Genomic DNA, 18,159 nt, shown 5'->3' on the forward strand with positions numbered 1-18,159 from the left:
TAACTTCATTGCACACTATTGAGGACATCCAAACGCAAGTAAAACAACTTCTAGACTCTTCAACCTTACTGGAATGGAGTCAGAAGGGTCCTCATTACACCGTTAAGGATGACTTACCCTACTTCCAGGAGCGGTTGTTTCTGCCAAGTAAAGAATTGCAAGAACTTGTTATTGCCCATCATCATGAATCTTTAATGGAAGGACATCCTGGTATCGCTAAAACGGAGGAAAAAATTAAACGTCACTTCTGGTGGCCTTCTTGGAGAAAAGACAAAGGGCCTCATTACGACCCTGGCGTTCCGGAAATAACGGTGGCGGTAAACCCGCCGCCACCGTTGTTTCCGGACCGCCTGATCCCGACCCCTGCAGGCGGGAGGTGATGTTCCCGCCAGGTCTGACCTGGCGGGTTTAACACCTCCCTCATGCAGGCGGACGAGGAAACACCGGCAACATTACAAGATGCTGCCGGTGTTTCCATGATCCCGATTCCCATTGAGTCCCATAGGACTCAATGGGAATGGGGATTTACACCATTCCGCCTCCGTGATTCCCGGAAAACCGGGGTTGTAATGTCCCGGTAATTCCGGGAATCACGGAGGCGGAATGGTAATACGAGTCCGGCGGTAACCAGGCGGTTTTACCGCCGCGGTTACCGCCGGACTCGTAATGAGGCCCAAAGTCTTTTGTTCTGTCTTGCGGAATTTGCGCCCAAAACAAGGCTCAAAAGAAAAGGCCAGCCGGCCTACTTCAACCCTTGGATATTCCACCGGCACCATGGCACACCCTGTCAATGGACTTTATAACCGACCTGCCTCCTTGTGCTGGTTACAACACAATCCTTGTAATTGTGGACCTATTCACCAAAATGGCCCACTTTATCCCTTTAAAGGGTTTGCCTTCTGCTTCCACCTTGGCCAAGGAATTCCTGGAGAATGTAGTTCGCATACATGGTTTCCCTTCCATATTAGTCTCGGATCGTGGAAGTCAATTTATCTCCCATTTTTGGAAGAAGTGTTTCCAACTAGCACAAATAGATGTGCGGTTATCCACCAGCCACCACCCCCAGACCGACGGACAAACCGAGAGAACCAATCAGACTCTCAAGCAATATCTTCGGTGCATGTTACACCAATCCGAGTTAAATTGGAAAGACATCCTTTGGATCGCAGAATATGCATACAACAATTCAGTGCATTCTGGAACCGGACAAACCCCCTTTTATACTTTGTATGGTCACCATCCTCGGACCTCTGACCTAGATCCACCTCTGACCCTGGAAATGCCCGCAGTAAATCATCTGCATTCCACAATAACCCGAGCCTTCAAAGAAGCTGCAACTCATTTACAGCAAGCCAAGAAAAAGTATAAAGAAAACGCAGATTTGCACCGAAGTAAAACTCCTCCTTACCAAGTAGGAGACCAGGTATGGCTAGCAACTAAACACTTATCCCTCAAAGGCCCGCAAACCTTCAATCCCAGATTCATAGGACCTTATCCCATCAAGGCTATAATCAGCCCAGTGGCCATAAAACTGGATCTACCGTCCAATATGCGTATACATCCAGTTTTTCATGCATCACTTTTGAAGCCCGTACAACCAGGAACCCGATTGTCCAAGCCTCCAGATCCAGTTCAAATTGAAGGGGAATTAGAATTCGAAGTTAAAGACATTTTAGACTCCAAGGTGGTAAAGTCGAAACTCTTCTATCTTGTTGACTGGAAGGGATATGGACCTCAGGAGAGATCGTGGGAGCCTAGTAACCATGTCCACGCACCTCGATTAGTACAAAGGTTTCACCGGAGATTTCCGAACAAGCCAAAACCCCCGGAGGGAAGAACCTTGGGAGGGGCCTTGAGGGGGGGTACTCTCATGATGCTTACCTCCAAGGAGCCAGGTCCGACCCAGCAACCCCAGAGGCAGGCATCATTTCCCCCAGGGGAGTGCCAGCGGGCCCAAGCTGGGGCCCTTTGGACGCAGTCCTGGTGCCTTAGGCGCCAGGCTCATGTTGGACCCCTGTCCTGGCGCCTTAGGCGCCAGGCTCATACAGCTAGACATGTGTTCAAGTGTTTTAATGTGCACTTGCCTGATGCAGACCATGCTGCCACATCCAGGCCCTCTTGAGGCCTGAATGGAACTACTTTACCTGTGGGATTACTTTCCACCCGGGTGTTGTCGGGGAAGGATACATACCTGATCGGAGGAAGGATACACACTTGGAACTTCTTCCAAAGCTATTTAAACCACACCCGATCAGCAACTCACACTTCGCGTTGTTCTGCTCCTCGCAGCTTGACGCTCACCGTGTCAGCTCCTGCATCTGAACCTCAGCCACGCCTGTCAGTATCCTGGGTCACCTGCAAAGGGAGACAAAAGACCTTACCTGCTAAATGAGCACCACAGAGACATCACACCGACGATCCTGAAAAGGAAGACATCATTTTAAAAGCATTTCGCTACGATCGCTGCAGCGCTGCATTTCACTCACCTTTCCTGGACGCCACCATCTTCAGCAGCGGTCATCCGGATCCACAGCCACTTCCCAGAACCTAGAGAGAAAGACAAGAACAAGGTGAGAGAAGGAAGGGAATAGGAAAAGCTCAGTTTCCTTCTAAGTCTTACCTGTTGGGTCATTCCCATTTCATTTCGGGTCTTGCCGCTTCCAGGCATCCGGACCCCGGCCCCTATGGGGAAAAAAGACAAAGACATTGAATGAGCGAATGCAAAGACATCACCCGAGCGCTCATCCAGAACTTACCTGTCATTTACTGGAACTGCACGTATCACTTTGGGTCGGCGCCATATCTCCGGCATTCCGAACCCCCGCCCCTAAGGGGAAAAAGACAATGAACATTATTATTAAGCTTGGACTTTTGAAATTGCAACAGAACTTTTACAGAGCCTTACCTGAATAGTTAAGCTTACCTGAACTCCCATAATCCTCAATCCAGTGAAGTAACTGGGTTTCAACGCGCCCCTGCATCAGAAGCAGGATGGAGAGCTCATCCTTCCTGACCCTAAGGTGAGACTTCACAGGGAATCGTGGAAGGGTATCGTGGAGGGTTGGAAGAGAGTGGGAGGCTTGAGCATAACTCAGTCAGTAGGTAATACTCCCTTTTTACGCACAGGGGAATATTCCTGCGAGCCGGAGAAGCCAGAGTAGAGGGGCCCTTCCTGTCCATCTTCAGAGTCCTGCGCTTCACCATTGAAGAAGCATCAGCACTCGAAGCCAGACCTGCGCCTCCGTGGGAATCAGGTGAGCGTTACAACGTCGCACTTCAGACCTGGGAATGCCAAGTGTACGAATCGTGTGAGAGTGCCGAGGACACGGAATTAGCAGTAAGCCAGACAGCGGTGACAGAGCAAGGTTCCTGTGTAGGCTGGTCAGTCCTCTGGATGGCCCAGGGACGCTTCCGAAGGCTCACGTACAGGATTTGGTGAAGATGCCGAGAATAGTTGTTCCCACTATTCTAAAGGGTCGAAGCGTCAGTACAGGCCTTCTCGTTCGATCAGAGGCAGAGGGGTCTCACAGGACGACAGCATTGCAGGGTGCCAAACCTTCAGCGGGTCACCAGCGATTCCTCGACTCAGCTTCTTAGTTGCAGGATACTTGGCTCCTTATCTTTTGTTCGTGAGAACTCAGGAGATCGACATGGTAGTGGGGTTTCCAGCCTCCTCTTATCCAGAGTTCCCTTCGCGCCAAAAACGGAGAGGACCCAATGGGAGATCTGCTCACAAAACACTCATACCATACGTGGACCTATCATGGACCACGGTGGTCCCAGGCATTCAAGACACTCTAGACTCTCTGGCACCCAGGATGTGTATTGGGAACAGACATCCCAGCCCACATCCTGGAGGCACACACAAGGCATGCAGAAGCCCGCAAAAGCGTTGTGTTTCGCGGGAAAGTGCATGACCAAATAAGGACTGCCCCAGGTCGGCTCGACCTGGGGGAAGGTGAAGGGGCAAGACGGTCAGCGGACAGGACAAAGAAACTCCTGGCATGGCCATTTTGGATGCCAGGCCTCCCACTTGGGCCAAACGTGGGAAGCACGGTTAACATGGCAAAAAGGGGTTCAAAACACAAAGAAACGATAGCTGCCACCAGTCCCGTCCGTGACACACTTGCACATTTCATGATAAGTCCAGCGAGAGTTTCTAGGGCCATTGGAATGACTAGAGACCCAAGAGCGCGGTAATGTAAGTTACGGTGCACTCTTGTTTCATGTTGCTCAAAAGCTGCAACATGAGGAAATGGCTAAGGGAAACGAAGTCTCCCGGTACTGACTGTCTTAAGGGCATGTCAGTTTCCCCGTAACAATGGAGCGAAAGCCCAGAGGAGTGCGGCGGAAGGCTGCGCTTCTCTGGTGAAGTCTAGATCAGGGTGTAAAACAACAGCAAAAAGTTTGGGGGTTGCCATATGGAAGGAAAATTACCTACAATTATGAAATCTTTCCTAACACTAGTCGCTAACTGTTTCTCTCCTGCATGCGCTGCAGCGTTCTCACGAGCGAGTCCAGCACACCTTGCTCTTCGTAGGCGTATGGCCGGCGTCTCACTGCTGCTCCTTCCTTTGTGGGGTTTGACTGACTTGTCCACAGCTGAACCAGTGTGGAAGCCCAAACCTACTGGTTCGCATCCCCAGCAGTGGCCATTCCCTTCTGTACGGCTTTGGCTCCGCTCTGCTCGCGGTAGATCTCTCTGTATTTGAATTTCCCTCTTCTATTTTATCCATGCCTCAGCCAATAGAAAGTCTATAAAGACTAGACTGCTCAGTATGGTTCACAGAGGTGCTCTCTATGCTGCCACACCTCTTGCTCATCCCAGTACGGACCTTGAGGGCTCCTAGTGAGTCTGTTGATATCTTCGTCGTGTCAGTGCTGATCTTGAAGGCTTCTAGTGAGTCAGTTGGTCTCTTCCTCTTCGCAGTATTCCCTACCATACTGGGCTTATGGAAACCGAAAGGGACACTAGGGATAGTTTTGTAGGGGGCTATTGAGGAAGGCTTGTTAGGGTGAGGTGGGCAATGGGGATACCATGCCCTCCCCAGATCATCACTCATGCCATAGGGGGCTTCCCTCCCCAGGAGATCCACCCACTGAGTACCAAACCTAGGGGGACTATCGGGTAGTGGCTCCACCTCCTTGGCCCGATGGGAAGGGGTTCCCCCTAGAGGAGAAGGGACCACATCTGGGTATCGTCACAAATGGCATAGCAGCATTTTTTACATCCTCACATGGTAGATTGTGAGAAAAATATAGGGCATTGTGTAAGCAATTTTGTAACTGCCACAAGGTTTAAACAATTTAGGCCTGGAGCACCATTTTTAAAGTTTCAAGTCAAATAACATATGCAAAATGAATAGTTAACACTTTAAATCTCAATGTTCTGACACATGAAAATACAAAGAAGAAACAGCTGCTTAAAATTAGAAGAGGAATAATAAGATAGATAGTGCTTACATGGTATACCATCAAGGTCATCATCCAGTGCTTTTATAGGAACACCGTCAATATCATCAATAGGTTCAACATCAATAGGAACCCCATCCACATCTCCTAAAGGCGCACCATCTAACTCATCCTCAATAGGAGCACCATCAAGGTCATCTGGTAGATCCTAGATTAAAATATATCAAGTTATTTTAGTTGGGAAGCATATGTTTTTCTACAACATGTATACAGAGCAGAAACCAAGAAAAAGATAACGGACTGCTACACATACGAATAACATATACTAAAAAGCACAGTTACTTACTGAAGACTCTAATGGGTGCTGGGCAAAGTCAGAATATTGTTATCACAGTTAAAGTACAAATAGGCATTTATGCCCAATTTGCCCAAGTGAGTAATTGATTGCTTTTTTTATTCCGATTATATGATCAATCATGCTAATCACATGTGATATTGTATGATGTTTTTATCTGTCGACTGGCATACCTTGCCTTTTATTGTATGTGTTTTGTATAAAAGTAATTATGTTTGAAAGGTTAATTTAATTAGCCAACCCAAACTAAATAAATTAAAAAAAAATAAAATAGAAAAAGGGGAACCTGCACACATGCAAGAACGCAATGTTCAATCACCTGTCATTGTCTGAAGCCTGCATGTGCCCATGCAGGCTTCAGGCAATGCTATCCTTTTCTCTGTTCACATCTCGAGCATAGATAAAGATGAAGGACAAAGGGTGGGTCAGTGTTCAAGAGATCATTGTAGGCTCTATTTCTAGATCCCAGATACAATCAACCTACTTGGTTTACAGGGTGTTTCTTTAGAGTTCCTGACTTTCCAAATGGTACAATGCCCAGAACAGCCAAGGCAACTCTCCAGAAAATGATGACATAGTTTAAAAGTACAGTAAATACTTTTGATTATTACATGAGGGAAGGACCACCTGACATGTATGTAGAAATATATTCTATATTACAATCATGTACATGGGAAAGAATTATGAAATATTAACAGGTAAGTAAATCAAATAACTTTTTAGGGTATGGCAAGAAAAAAAGAAAAAGTGGTTGCACAACACAATAAAACTTTTACACAAGTCCACAAAGTCCATCAGGACTTCTAACGTGGATCACAGACTTCAAACACAATTACCTCCAAGTACCAATATTAGTCCAATATTAAAGGCCCATTGAAATCAATAGGAAAATGCAAACATAGGAGGTAAGTAGGTTGCCATACAATGCCCTGTAATCCATTAAGATTTGAAGAAGACCTCTCCAAGAATAGGAGGACCCACCAGAGGAAATCCTATCAAAGATGAACTCACCAGAACATGAGACTGCAGAGGTGAGTACTGATATCACAAGCAAGGAAAGACGTAATTTGGTTCGGGATGAGTTAGCTCAGCAGTGGAGTCCTACAGCCCTGTAAAAATGGAACACAGCCCCAGCAGTGAGTAAGGTGACCCCCAAAAGGATATATGAGAGAAGAAATTGGCTCACAGCAGCTAAGTTTCAGGGCCTCCAGATACCTCAAGAGCAGGCGAGGTCATCGTTGTCTGCTAGATAGCCAGGACCCAGAGCTTCGGCCGAAGCTTGGGAGGAGCAACAACAAGCACTTCCATCAGCATCAAGGGACCTCTGAGAAGATATACGCAGGAGCAGACAAAGCCACACTGCTGAGGATCCTGCAGTGTGTCATCTTTGTAGCAGCAGCAGCAGGGGACGTCGCTGTTGCCAGGCAGATAAGCAATGCCAGAAAACAAAGCCCTGACCAAGAGGGATCGGACCAATGAGCACAATACTATTGAGGTTAGAGGGATCCCCAGTAAAAATTTAAGCCGAGTCTTGTGATAATTGTTTCAGCAGTGACGACCCTTTTCATGGGTTGCAGTTTATTGTTTGAAGAAAGTGCAGTAGGACACACCAATAGAGTTTCCCATCCCAGGAAGACTGTACTAGGGTCCTGTTACACAGATGAACCATAAAGTAAAGGCTACGACAGAGGAAACAAATACTCCAGGATGTCAGGAGGATGAAATGCTCATGCGTAAAGTAGCACAGGAGTACCCAAATTTATAGTCACAAAACACCTCCTGAAATATGGATCCATCTGTTCCCAATGAATCAAAGAAAAATAGACATACTTTCCTCTGAACAGGAGAGAGGCAGAAACAAGTCTAAAAGCTTCTGGTGCAGAGCTTCTGTTGTCATCCTCTGGGGAGTTCAAATCCCAGCAGTTAAACAAAGTACTTGGTGCAAATTGTCAGCTTTTATGACAAACCAGAGTGTGTAGGTTAACCGAAACCACCAATGATAAATACATGCAAGATTTGGTAGCCAGCCAATCTTTTTTTTAATTATTTTGTCATGGTTTTTGTAAACCTTTCTCATAAAAAAAAGAAAGGAATACTTATCCATATCCGAACTGGACATAAACCTTCACAAGATATTATAAAACAATGTCAACATGTCACATTTATATTTCACAGCAAGCATTTCCCAAATGTAATTAATAGCAGCATTATACTGAGATCTGACTCCTACTTACAATGCTGCTTCAGATGGCAAAGGTTGACATCTTTCCAAAAGTATCAATAAAGCGAGAAAAACGTAGAGCACGCTTGGTGTTTAAGTAGGGAAAACCATCAATAGATGTTCCAAAGTTTCCTCTTCTGTTACGTCCTTGCGGTATCTACATGTTCTTAGGCTTCTAGGAATATTTGTGCGAATACCACTTATTTCCACAGTGGGATATAGATTTAACCTAAATCACAAAAAATGTATTCTACACAATCTATTTGGTGATGTTCTATGATGGAATGGCATATTATCTAACTTTCTCTGTAATATGAGGACATCTAAATAGTTTATACTTCATTATTTGGTATCTGGTTCAAATCCAATTCATCCACTATAATTTCTTTTTGATTCTAGATGGAAATTCAACTAGACCTTGTTCAAACGTGTCTAAATAATTTAAAATATTCTTTACGTTTATAACCCAATTTAGAACAGGACAGGATTGTCTCACAAGTAAATCGTGAAGCTTGGTGAACAAAGAACAAGAGGGGGCGCTTAAGTAATTTACCATACAATAATAACGACTTCCAGTCAATATAGGCCTGGAATAGATTGAAGTCCAAGCTCATGGTGTATAATTGATGCTGGGAATCCCATAGAAGATTCAGGGTCTGTCTCCATATCCTGCCTTCCAATTTCTCCCACTGTTATGCCGTCTGTCCTACATACCCCACAGGCAGGCACCCACAGGTCTAATACCACCGCCCTCTCTGGTCCCGGTCCACTCCCCACCCATAGATCCCCACTTCACTCATGCAGGGCGGCAGCAACAGCAACATCACAGGCAGCACGCATGGAAACAGCCGGTTGGATATGGGCATGTGAAATTTTTGCATCCATTTCGCTAGTGGCAACTACCTTGGCATCTCGCAACTGGTCGGCGAAACCGCCGGCCCCTCCTGCTGCATCATCACCTGACCCGGAAGGCCCAGCCGACTGTTGTTACTTCGGATCACGTGACAAGGAAGCGTGTGGGACCTCGCGTCATGTGACAGGGTCACCTGACAAGCCTCTATCCATTCAAATACTGTGAGGGAACGCTCGTTCAGTGCTTCACAGCTGACTTGTTTCGGCACTGTTTGGCGTTCCTGTTACTACGATCACGGTATTGAATCACGGACTGTTTTTTCAGACTTCTTCTTGTCAAGCCCTTGGTTATCGTTCTGCTCTACTGGTTACCAGACTTTTGGACTGCTTCTGGCTTCCTTTGGATCACCCTTGGATTTGGCGTGCTCATCAAGTCTAGACCTCAGAACTCCTATCGGATTGCCTACGGATCTCCCCACGCTCAGCAACACCGGAACTTGTCATTCCAGCTCACGCAGGTATTCTGGTGCAAGTCCATCCGGATTGCCATCCAGTGTCCTACCTCACCTGTTGCTGCCAGTTACACCCTGTCTCTGCACAGAACACCTCCCATCCTGTCTGTACTACTTAGGGTTTGGGCCCCTCCACCTTGGTAAGCCATTTAGTATTAAGCTAAATTGTGATCCTCGCCAGTTTTCCTTGTCATTGTACTTACCCATTGCTTGCTTTACAGCGGTCGGGGTTTTTCCGGTGTTCCTGGTTCCTGGCATTTCCGGCACTCAATACCTGTGGCCTCAAGGATCGATCAGGGAGTTATTGTGTATCTCCCTTTACGGTACTTGGGGACAGAGGCCCCATAATCTTCACGACCATCAAGATATAACACCCACACTAACTTAAATGGATTCACTTCAACTCCATAGGTTATATATGGCACAATTTTGCATTTATAAAACTTTATCATGGATGGATCGAAAAATTACCATATTTTATGTCAATTTATGTCACCTCTGTCAAAAAAAATGAATTTCTTAACATAGAATTCCTTTAAGGCCCCTGTCAGAGAGATGTTTTGTATAATGGTACATCCTAAATATTTCTAACTTTCCACCAATTCCATTTGCGTGTTGATATACCAGCTAAACTTCACATATCTATTTTTTCCAGGATTGAACATTAGAATTTTTGATTTTAAAGGATTAATTTCCAGATCTAAGCCTTGCATATAATTTATAAGAGCTGCAACTATCTCTGACGTACAACCAGCATTTGATCTAATAATACAATATTGTCTGCATAAGCGAGATGACTGATATGCAGATGCCCCAATTTTGGGCAGAAAGGTGTCACAAGTTTCAAGTCCTCTCCCCAAATCAGCAATCTATAGATTAAAAAGGATTGGGGCCAACATAGATCCCTGTCAAAGCCCACAATATGTTTTAATTGCATCAGAGAGTGAACCCCTAGCATCTAATAAACAAAATTGCACAGCAGTATCAGTATGCAGATAGCTCAGGGTATTCACAATAGCCTCAGGGCAGCCCATTGCTGGAATTTTACACCAAAGTCTGACCCGGTTTACCCTATCAAAAGCCAGAGGTAAATCTACAAACGCCAGGTAAATAGGATGTTGGTGGTTACAAGATTGTTGTTGAATTAAAGAGAGAATATAACCATTTAATGAAGGCTCCATGCCTTGTCTGAAACCTGACTGATTTTCATCTCTAATTCCATATTGATACATTTTTCTAATTTCTTCCAAATGACAGCTAGAAAAAAATGTACTTGCCGAATCCTAGAGGGCAATAGGTCTGTCATTAGATCATTAGATGGGACCCTTGAAAATCAACACTGGCATCCCATCTGGACCCGCCACACATGAATGGTTAGCTCTTACAATTAGTTGACATATGTCATCCTCTACAAATGTGAAAAACCAATAGTTAGTATTGTTATAAACAAGTGAACTCTCAATTTCAGAATTTGAAGAGGTAAAAACCTTAGATAAGTAAGCAGTCCACAAAGATTCAGCAATTGGATTTATTTAGGTTAGATACTGAATTGTTTCTGCCTGCATTAATTCCTGGATGGATTTAATGCATTTAGCATCTGTTCCGCATCTCATTGGTACCTTAAGTTCTTGCGTGACCTGAGCCAATTTGTATTTGCTTGCTTTATATTTTTCTGTTTAATGATTTTTCATTGTTACAAACACATAATAAGTGCAAGTTGTGTCTCAAGTCCTTTTTGTTCATAGCAACAGCCTCATCAAAGCAATGCATCCTCGGATGTCTCGTAAAGTACTGGCCATTTTCCCTAAAAAAGGAATTGACGACATGATTGTTTTTAGGTAACGAGTAAAGGTTAGTAAAGGTAAGAGTTAAATCTAGTAATCTAGCAATGGTTTGTGGACACCACAAGAATTTTTTTGTTGGATAGTTCGCCAACAAGTCGGTATTGGACGATACAACTACACTTTTCTGAAAATTGGTCTTTATAATGTGAAGCATTGCGTGGTCTCTTACCAGAGAGGGATCAACCTACAAGTACACACAATTCTCATAAAATGTTTTCGATACAAAAAATATAATCGATTATAGAGAAAGAGGAACCTCTTGACCATGTAGACTGAGCCGGAATATCATTTTATCACCATTAACAATAGGTAAGCCCCACAAACAAGATCTAATGTATCTTTACCTCTCAATTTAGAAGCTTTAGAGTGTGGAGCATCAATGGACAGACTGGGTGATAGTCTGAATTAAAGTCACCTTCCACCAGAATATCCCCCACACGATTCATGGCATGATTTCAACACAAACAATAAAGATTGAGTAAACCTATTAAACACTGCCCAAGTTACTCCCATTACGAATCCAAGTTATTTAAACCCCCAAGATATTTGTCCAATTAGCTTCCCATATAACACATTTTGGATTTAAGGAAGAACGGAAAGCTACCCTTACACGTTGGATGGTAAAATAATTCATATCCATCAAGCATTCATTTGTCCAATAGCCAGTTTTTCTACAATAAAAGAATGGCAAAATCCTTACACTGTTAGACTGAGGAAAAAACAAATGTGAATGATCACTAGGGTCCCAAGAAAGAAATGAAAAAATAGTGGGACATTTCACTCATGGCACTGTTTTCTCCTCTTTGTTCATGAAGTGCAGGACCTAAGTAATAGCTGACCAGTTAGCAATGTCACCAACTTTTTGCGGCTTGGAACAGGTGTTTTATAACTTTTCTTTCGCAAGAGAGAGGACTTGTGTCCAATTGAATTTGCAGGTCCCCATTTGAGCCAGACAAATTCATCTGAGAACTGCAAGTAATTGGATTGTTCTTCATCTGTTGATTATACTCACATGGACCATAAATGTTATAGCACATAGTGAGGAAGGAATAAGCGTCTTTCAATAATAGAGTTGTGGAAAACTAGAAAACAGGTGGCTTATTACTAAGTCATATCTATTATCTGATGTAAATTCTTACTGTTTGGTGTCATTTGATGAATCCATTCACAGTCTCGGGATATTTTGTAATAAATTAAAATTAATATGTCTAATATGACACAATGTTCCGATTGGCCAAACGTTCTAGGCAGACATACAGTTATTCCTATCCGCGCCACCTGAATAAGATTCTTCTTTATTTTTGCCATTTGAAGATTTTACTCCATGATTATCTCAGGTTTGTTTCGTATTTTGCTCTTACATCAGAAAGGAAGTCTTGCGTAAAGATAGATTTTTTAAGATTAAATTACCATTAGTGGTTGATTGTTGTAAACATGCACAAATTGAATTTGCATTTAATGCAGACATTTAAGATTCTTTTGTGGGCATAATGTTGCATGCTGTATTCTCATCAGGTGGATGTGAGATCTGAACTAATTCATCACTCTTCATACGTGGAATAAGTGAAAAGAAGGCACAAATTGAGTTTTTCATGGCTTGTTTTTTCTGGAATAGGATTTAAGTAGTGTCTAATAGAAGCTTTAGAATACTATGTGGATTGTTTGGCACTACCTCAAGAAGTAGAGCACTATTGGCTCTTATTAACAGCCCAACTTCCACCCACTAGCAGATATCAAATGGGTTCCCTTCTTGGATCTTTGTGGGGTATTATTCAGGGAATTCGATTCATTTGTGTGAAATCAAGTTAAGAAAGTCTTAATTTACAGAGAAACTTTCTAGAGCCTGTATTTATTTGTGCTGATAAGTTTCTAGGATGTTTTGGAGTTTTCTACAGATCCTTCACAGTAACAGTCGAGTATTCAATAATGAAAGATGCCGCCTCAGATGTAAGAGATAGGGTTGGGGTACAGAGTAACAGGGGTCTTCTCATGCAAAGATGGAGAAATTGGAGACCTTGCCATTGGATTAGACCAATGGCATAGTTGCTTCCACAAGACGTTTTGTGGCCAATGCAGTGCAAGGTTTAGTGCAGATAAAACCCTCAGTAAAAGAGTTTAGAATTAATGGTATTTAAGCTAGCTTCCTGATGTTTTAATTCCTTGTATATATTCTCATGTAATTTAACAAGGGAAATCAAAACAAAATATAAAGCTACTAGTTCAGGCTGACCCAAAGTACCCTGGGACTCCCAAATAAGCCGAGGTGAGTGAAAATGTTCAAAGGATCTCGATGTTTTCAAATTATTAGAATTAAACAGATTATGTAAATAAAATGCAACAGTGGATGCAACAGTTGCTCCAGTATTCAAAGAGTCAGATTTTAAGTTCCATTGTTGGATGGAATCCTCCATCTTCACACAATTCAAGTCGTTTGCTGCCACATTAGTCACCTGGTGAATTTCTAAATCCTTCATGCAAGTTTGTGGGAGCTCTGGTTTAGGAGGGCTCTCCACCACCAACCCCTCCAAAATAGAAAAATTCCCAACATTGTGGAGGTAAGATGTAATTTTTCCTTGTAGTCTTTCCTACAGATGTTACTTTGTCAGATTTGCTCCTAAGCATAATATTGCTCTCAGATTCAGTCTCCATTTCAGGATTTACGTCAGTATGTGAGGCTTGGGTGGTCAAGATAGGGGCCACCGGCTGTTTACTTCAAAGAGCATATATATGCCACCTCAGCTAAGAGCCACCAAACAACTGATTCAAAAGAAGTAGAAAATAGCTTGCGTAGTGCTTTTGAGTTTTGTGGCCAACGATCACTACCTTCTCAGCCCGAACCAGACCATCAAGACCACACTCACCTGAGCTATGTGCAAGCTATACATTTTTTATGGGAGTACAACTTACAAAAGGATCCATGTAGAAACAGCGCACAGTGCTGCCAAGACTGCACTCACCTGAACTCCGGTAGCTAGCAAATAAGTGTAGGCTACTACACAACAACTTACCCCAAGCATCTTTGTGGGCAAACTAAAACCAGCTCCATAGGACAACTACAGGCACAACAAAGCATTCCTCAACTCTTCGAGATCACATCAGGAAATTACCATAGAAGGCAATTCTCAGTCTCCAATCACATTCAAGGTCTACAAAGTACAGTTGCCTGGATACTGGTTTCACAACACTACTCAATTTTTGGAGTCTCCACGAACAAAAGACTTTGGTTAGCCAAAATGGCTATTACGCATGTTGGTAAAGTATTAAAGCAGGTTGTCACCAAACACAACAGTTACAACTCCTTAGCCCTTTGAATTGTATACCCACACTTAGTTTAGGAAGGGTGAGGTCTTAATTACCCCTTATTTCTTTTTTTAAGCGTATGGGTACAGAAGTAAGGCTTGGACACAATGATGGCATATTTTTGGGTCCAGACTTGTATTAGTCAAGAAAAGGTTGCAAAATGCCTCTGAGGCAGGGAAACCCCTTTTAGCTTTAGGGATACAAAGAAAACTAGTGAAATCATCAGGCTGTCTAAAACCAAAAAATATGTCACTGTTGTGTCTCAAAAGCCTACTTTTGTCCCTATCACTAACAACTTAAACCAACTATGCAAGGATGATCTCTTCCCAAAGTAAAGTGTTCATGGTAGTTCCAAATAACAGAAAAGTTCCCAGTCTTGGGCAATCAAACGTGATGATATAAACAGAGTTCATAAGTATAGGATTCCAAGGCTAGGGTTGTACTCCTTTCGCCTAGACTTCTTCTACTTTGCACAAGGATATACTTCTCAGATTCATAGTTCTTTTATCCCACCAACTTGGCACACTTCCCTTCCAAGCACAGGATTATATCCTTTTCACTTTCAGCGTACTTGACCCTCTTGTTCTCAACATTTTATGTGGGTGCAGGTCAGATACTCACAAGGATCTGAACGGCTTGGTTTACTCCCCTGATAAGCTGTTGTCCTCTCAAGGGCTGTCTCTCTTTCTCTACAGGGTCCCAGACCCTCTTGTAGCTTGTTACCTCAGGTCTTTGCCTTTCACAAGGGCGTGGGTCACAGACTCGCAACATAGGATTGTATCTGATTGGTTTAGTCTCCTGCCAAGCATACAACTTTCACTTGTTTGCTCCTTTTTCACTCAGGGTCTCAGACCCTGCTATTTTTGGCTTCTCAAATATCTCCCTAAAAAATAAGTTGAGAAAGAAAAGGATACTTAACAGTGTTTGAAAGAATTCACTCCTCTGTGTGGTCAGGAGGAATTGACCCACTGCGAGGCAGCAGAGCTTTCCACAAGCTTTGCTTGTCTCACCTAGCGGTAGCAATGGCTGAGCAATCAAGGTAAATTCCTAGGAGGTTGATTGGGTGATGTCAGATAAGTATAACATTAAATAAGGCAATGCCCACACAAGAATGTTAAGAAACAAGTACTTTATATTCTGACATAGAAGGTATGCAGATTTATGCAGGTTACAAGCAAGTACATTTTATGCAGAAGGAGAAATTACTGGTTCCATGTGTTAATATCCTGCAAAAATATCGTGATACAAAAATATCGCCTTATTTTTCCCGGCGATATTGAGCCAAGCACCCTGCGGGGTACAACCTCGCATTATTATTAAATGTGCGGGGGACACCCCCACAACCCGCGCTCCCACAAATTATCCCCCCCAAAATATCGCCTATGGAGAGACAAACAACCATGTGTACGGCGATATTTTGGGTGGGGATAATATGTAGGGATACCAAATTACTTAATGTAATGTTCTTTCTATGGATTCTTCTCCCACATATTCCTCATCTGATAGATATCCTCATCCAGCTCTGCTGTCTGAAAATTCTTCCACAGGGGGCATAGTAGACCTCTACTCAGCCGTCGATCCGTCTTGCTCAGTGCTCAATCCTTGTCTCCGGACGTGACGTTGTATATATTCCATGTCACTAGGCTGCATATCTCAGTTCCCCCTTTTTTCCCATAGCTTGACCGCTACAGAGGAAAATAGCGAGAGATGCAAGGGCTAAACAGCCTATAAGAGGTTAACAATAACAAACCTCCCAGTGGGAAGAAACCTTTGTGGAATCAGAAGACTTTTTTTTTTTATATTGGTTTGAGAAAACATGTAGCATGTCAGACAGAAAACTAACTCTAGGACCATCACCAGGTGTCTACTCACTAAAAATAGGTGCATTTGCATTTTTTTTTAAAGTGCTCACACAGCCCGCGGGCATCAAGGCGCTGTTACAGGAATTGTGTTTTTTTTTTTCCAACATTGTTTTTATTATTTTGGTAACAAGTCATACAGATTCTTTGAGAATTACATACTTTGCAAACTTGTTAAAACATTTAATGGAAAATAGCGCCTCTTTCTATGGCTAAAACTAGGCAAACATGCGTTCACTTCAAAAATAAAACTTTTAAATCATAACTGAAGAGGGGGGAAGGTGGATAGGGGGACAAGGAGCTGTGCACACATCAGAGGTAGAAGGCTGGCTGTATTCAACAAGGTAATGGTTCAAGGGTTCAGTGCGTCTCTTTGACTGGTTTTAGGATGCAGATCTCGGCGCAGGACTTTCGAGGTTGGGGAACTTGGCCTGGAGGTTCCTAAGGTTGGGGGGGCACAAAGAAGTCCCGTCACTCTTCGACCTGGTTCCTACTACGTTCTTTTCAGTTTTGAATTTCCAACCAGCGAAGGGAAGGGGGCTGTCTCGCTACTCCGGGGAATTGCTGCACATAGTCCAGAAAGGGGGCCCATACGCGGTCGAATTTGGGTTTATTGCCTAGTCTGATGGCTGTAACTTTTTCGGCTGCAACAATGTCCCAGCATTTAGACCACCACATCTGTGTGGACGGCCCCTCTGGGTTTTTACAGAGTCTGGCGTTGGTAATTTTGGCAGCAGTAAGGAGATGGGAGCAGAGGTCCGCCAGACAACCTGTTAGGGAGAATTGACCGTCTCCCGTCGCACCCAGCAGCGTGATACCTTGCTCCCAGGGGATGGTGAGTCCAGTGATTCCTTTGATTTGCTCCAGGATGTTCTTCCAGAATATGGAGGCTTTCGGGTAGGTCCAGAAGAGGTGGAACAGAGTTCCTTGGTCCGCACACCCCCTCGAGCATTGAGCAGAGATCGCTGAATTACATTTGTTTAGGATTACCGGGGTCATATACCATCTGTAGCAAACTTTAAAGGCACTTTCTTCGTTTGTTACGCATTTTGAGCTTTTCTGGGCGCGGGACCAAATGTGCTGCCATTCCTCTGGGTCAAGCTGTCTTCCGATGTCTTCTTCCCATTTCAGCATATATGGTTCTTTTTGGGCGGGATCTGTTCTGTCCAGGATCTTGTACAGTGCAGAGATTTTTCCCTCTCGGGGGATTTGCTGCGAGGGTAAGTTCTAACACCGTTAGCTCTCTGCAGCCTTGTTTTCTGATCTGTGAGTTTGACAGCCAATATCTCAATTGCGTATAGCGGAACCTTTCCGTTTCAGGGATCTGGAATTTCGTTTTACACTCCTCGAAGTTTAAGGGGAGGCCGTTTTCAAAGAAGTCTGATATGGTTTCCAAGCCCCCGGCCCTCCACTCCCCGAACTGGTTTGGTGAGACTCCGGGGGAAAAGTCGGGATTGTCCCAGATTGGCGTGAGGGGTCCTGTTGTGCCCTTGCAATTCCACCGGCGGGCCGCCATTTTCCAGCTGGCGACCGTATTTCTTGTTGCAGGTAGGGGCCCCGGGTCCTGGGTTCTTTTGGGCTCTTTGCAATGGGGCAAAGATTCAAGTGGGATCTTACTCCAATATTCCTCCAGTTGTAGCCACCGGGGACGGTTGGCGCTAAGCTTCCAGGCGAAAGCTGGGGCGAGCTGGGCTGCGAGACAGTACCTTGCGACATCTGGGACCCCAAGGCCACCCAGGGCATTACTTCGGAGCATGATGCGTTTCGGGATACGGGACTTCTTTCCTTCCCAGATTTGGTTCAA

The 18,159-nt window shown here is 44.0% G+C and overlaps 1 protein-coding gene across 5 annotated transcripts in view; it reads right to left on the reverse strand.

Moving 5' to 3' along the window:
* The window catches only part of U2SURP (U2 snRNP associated SURP domain containing), a 1,877,492-nt gene that overhangs the window by 568,462 nt on the left and 1,290,871 nt on the right, over positions 1-18,159 (reverse strand). For all 5 annotated transcript variants that reach the window (XM_069618259.1, XM_069618256.1, XM_069618257.1 and 2 more), the window contains one exon: positions 5,464-5,620. In XM_069618259.1, coding sequence (XP_069474360.1) covers positions 5,464-5,620 — 157 coding nt within the window. The remainder of the gene's footprint in view (positions 1-5,463; positions 5,621-18,159) is intronic.

This window comes from Ambystoma mexicanum, chromosome 10, assembly GCF_040938575.1.
Source record: "Ambystoma mexicanum isolate Mex_15411 chromosome 10, UKY_AmexF1_1, whole genome shotgun sequence".
Lineage (NCBI taxonomy): Eukaryota > Metazoa > Chordata > Amphibia > Caudata > Ambystomatidae > Ambystoma > Ambystoma mexicanum.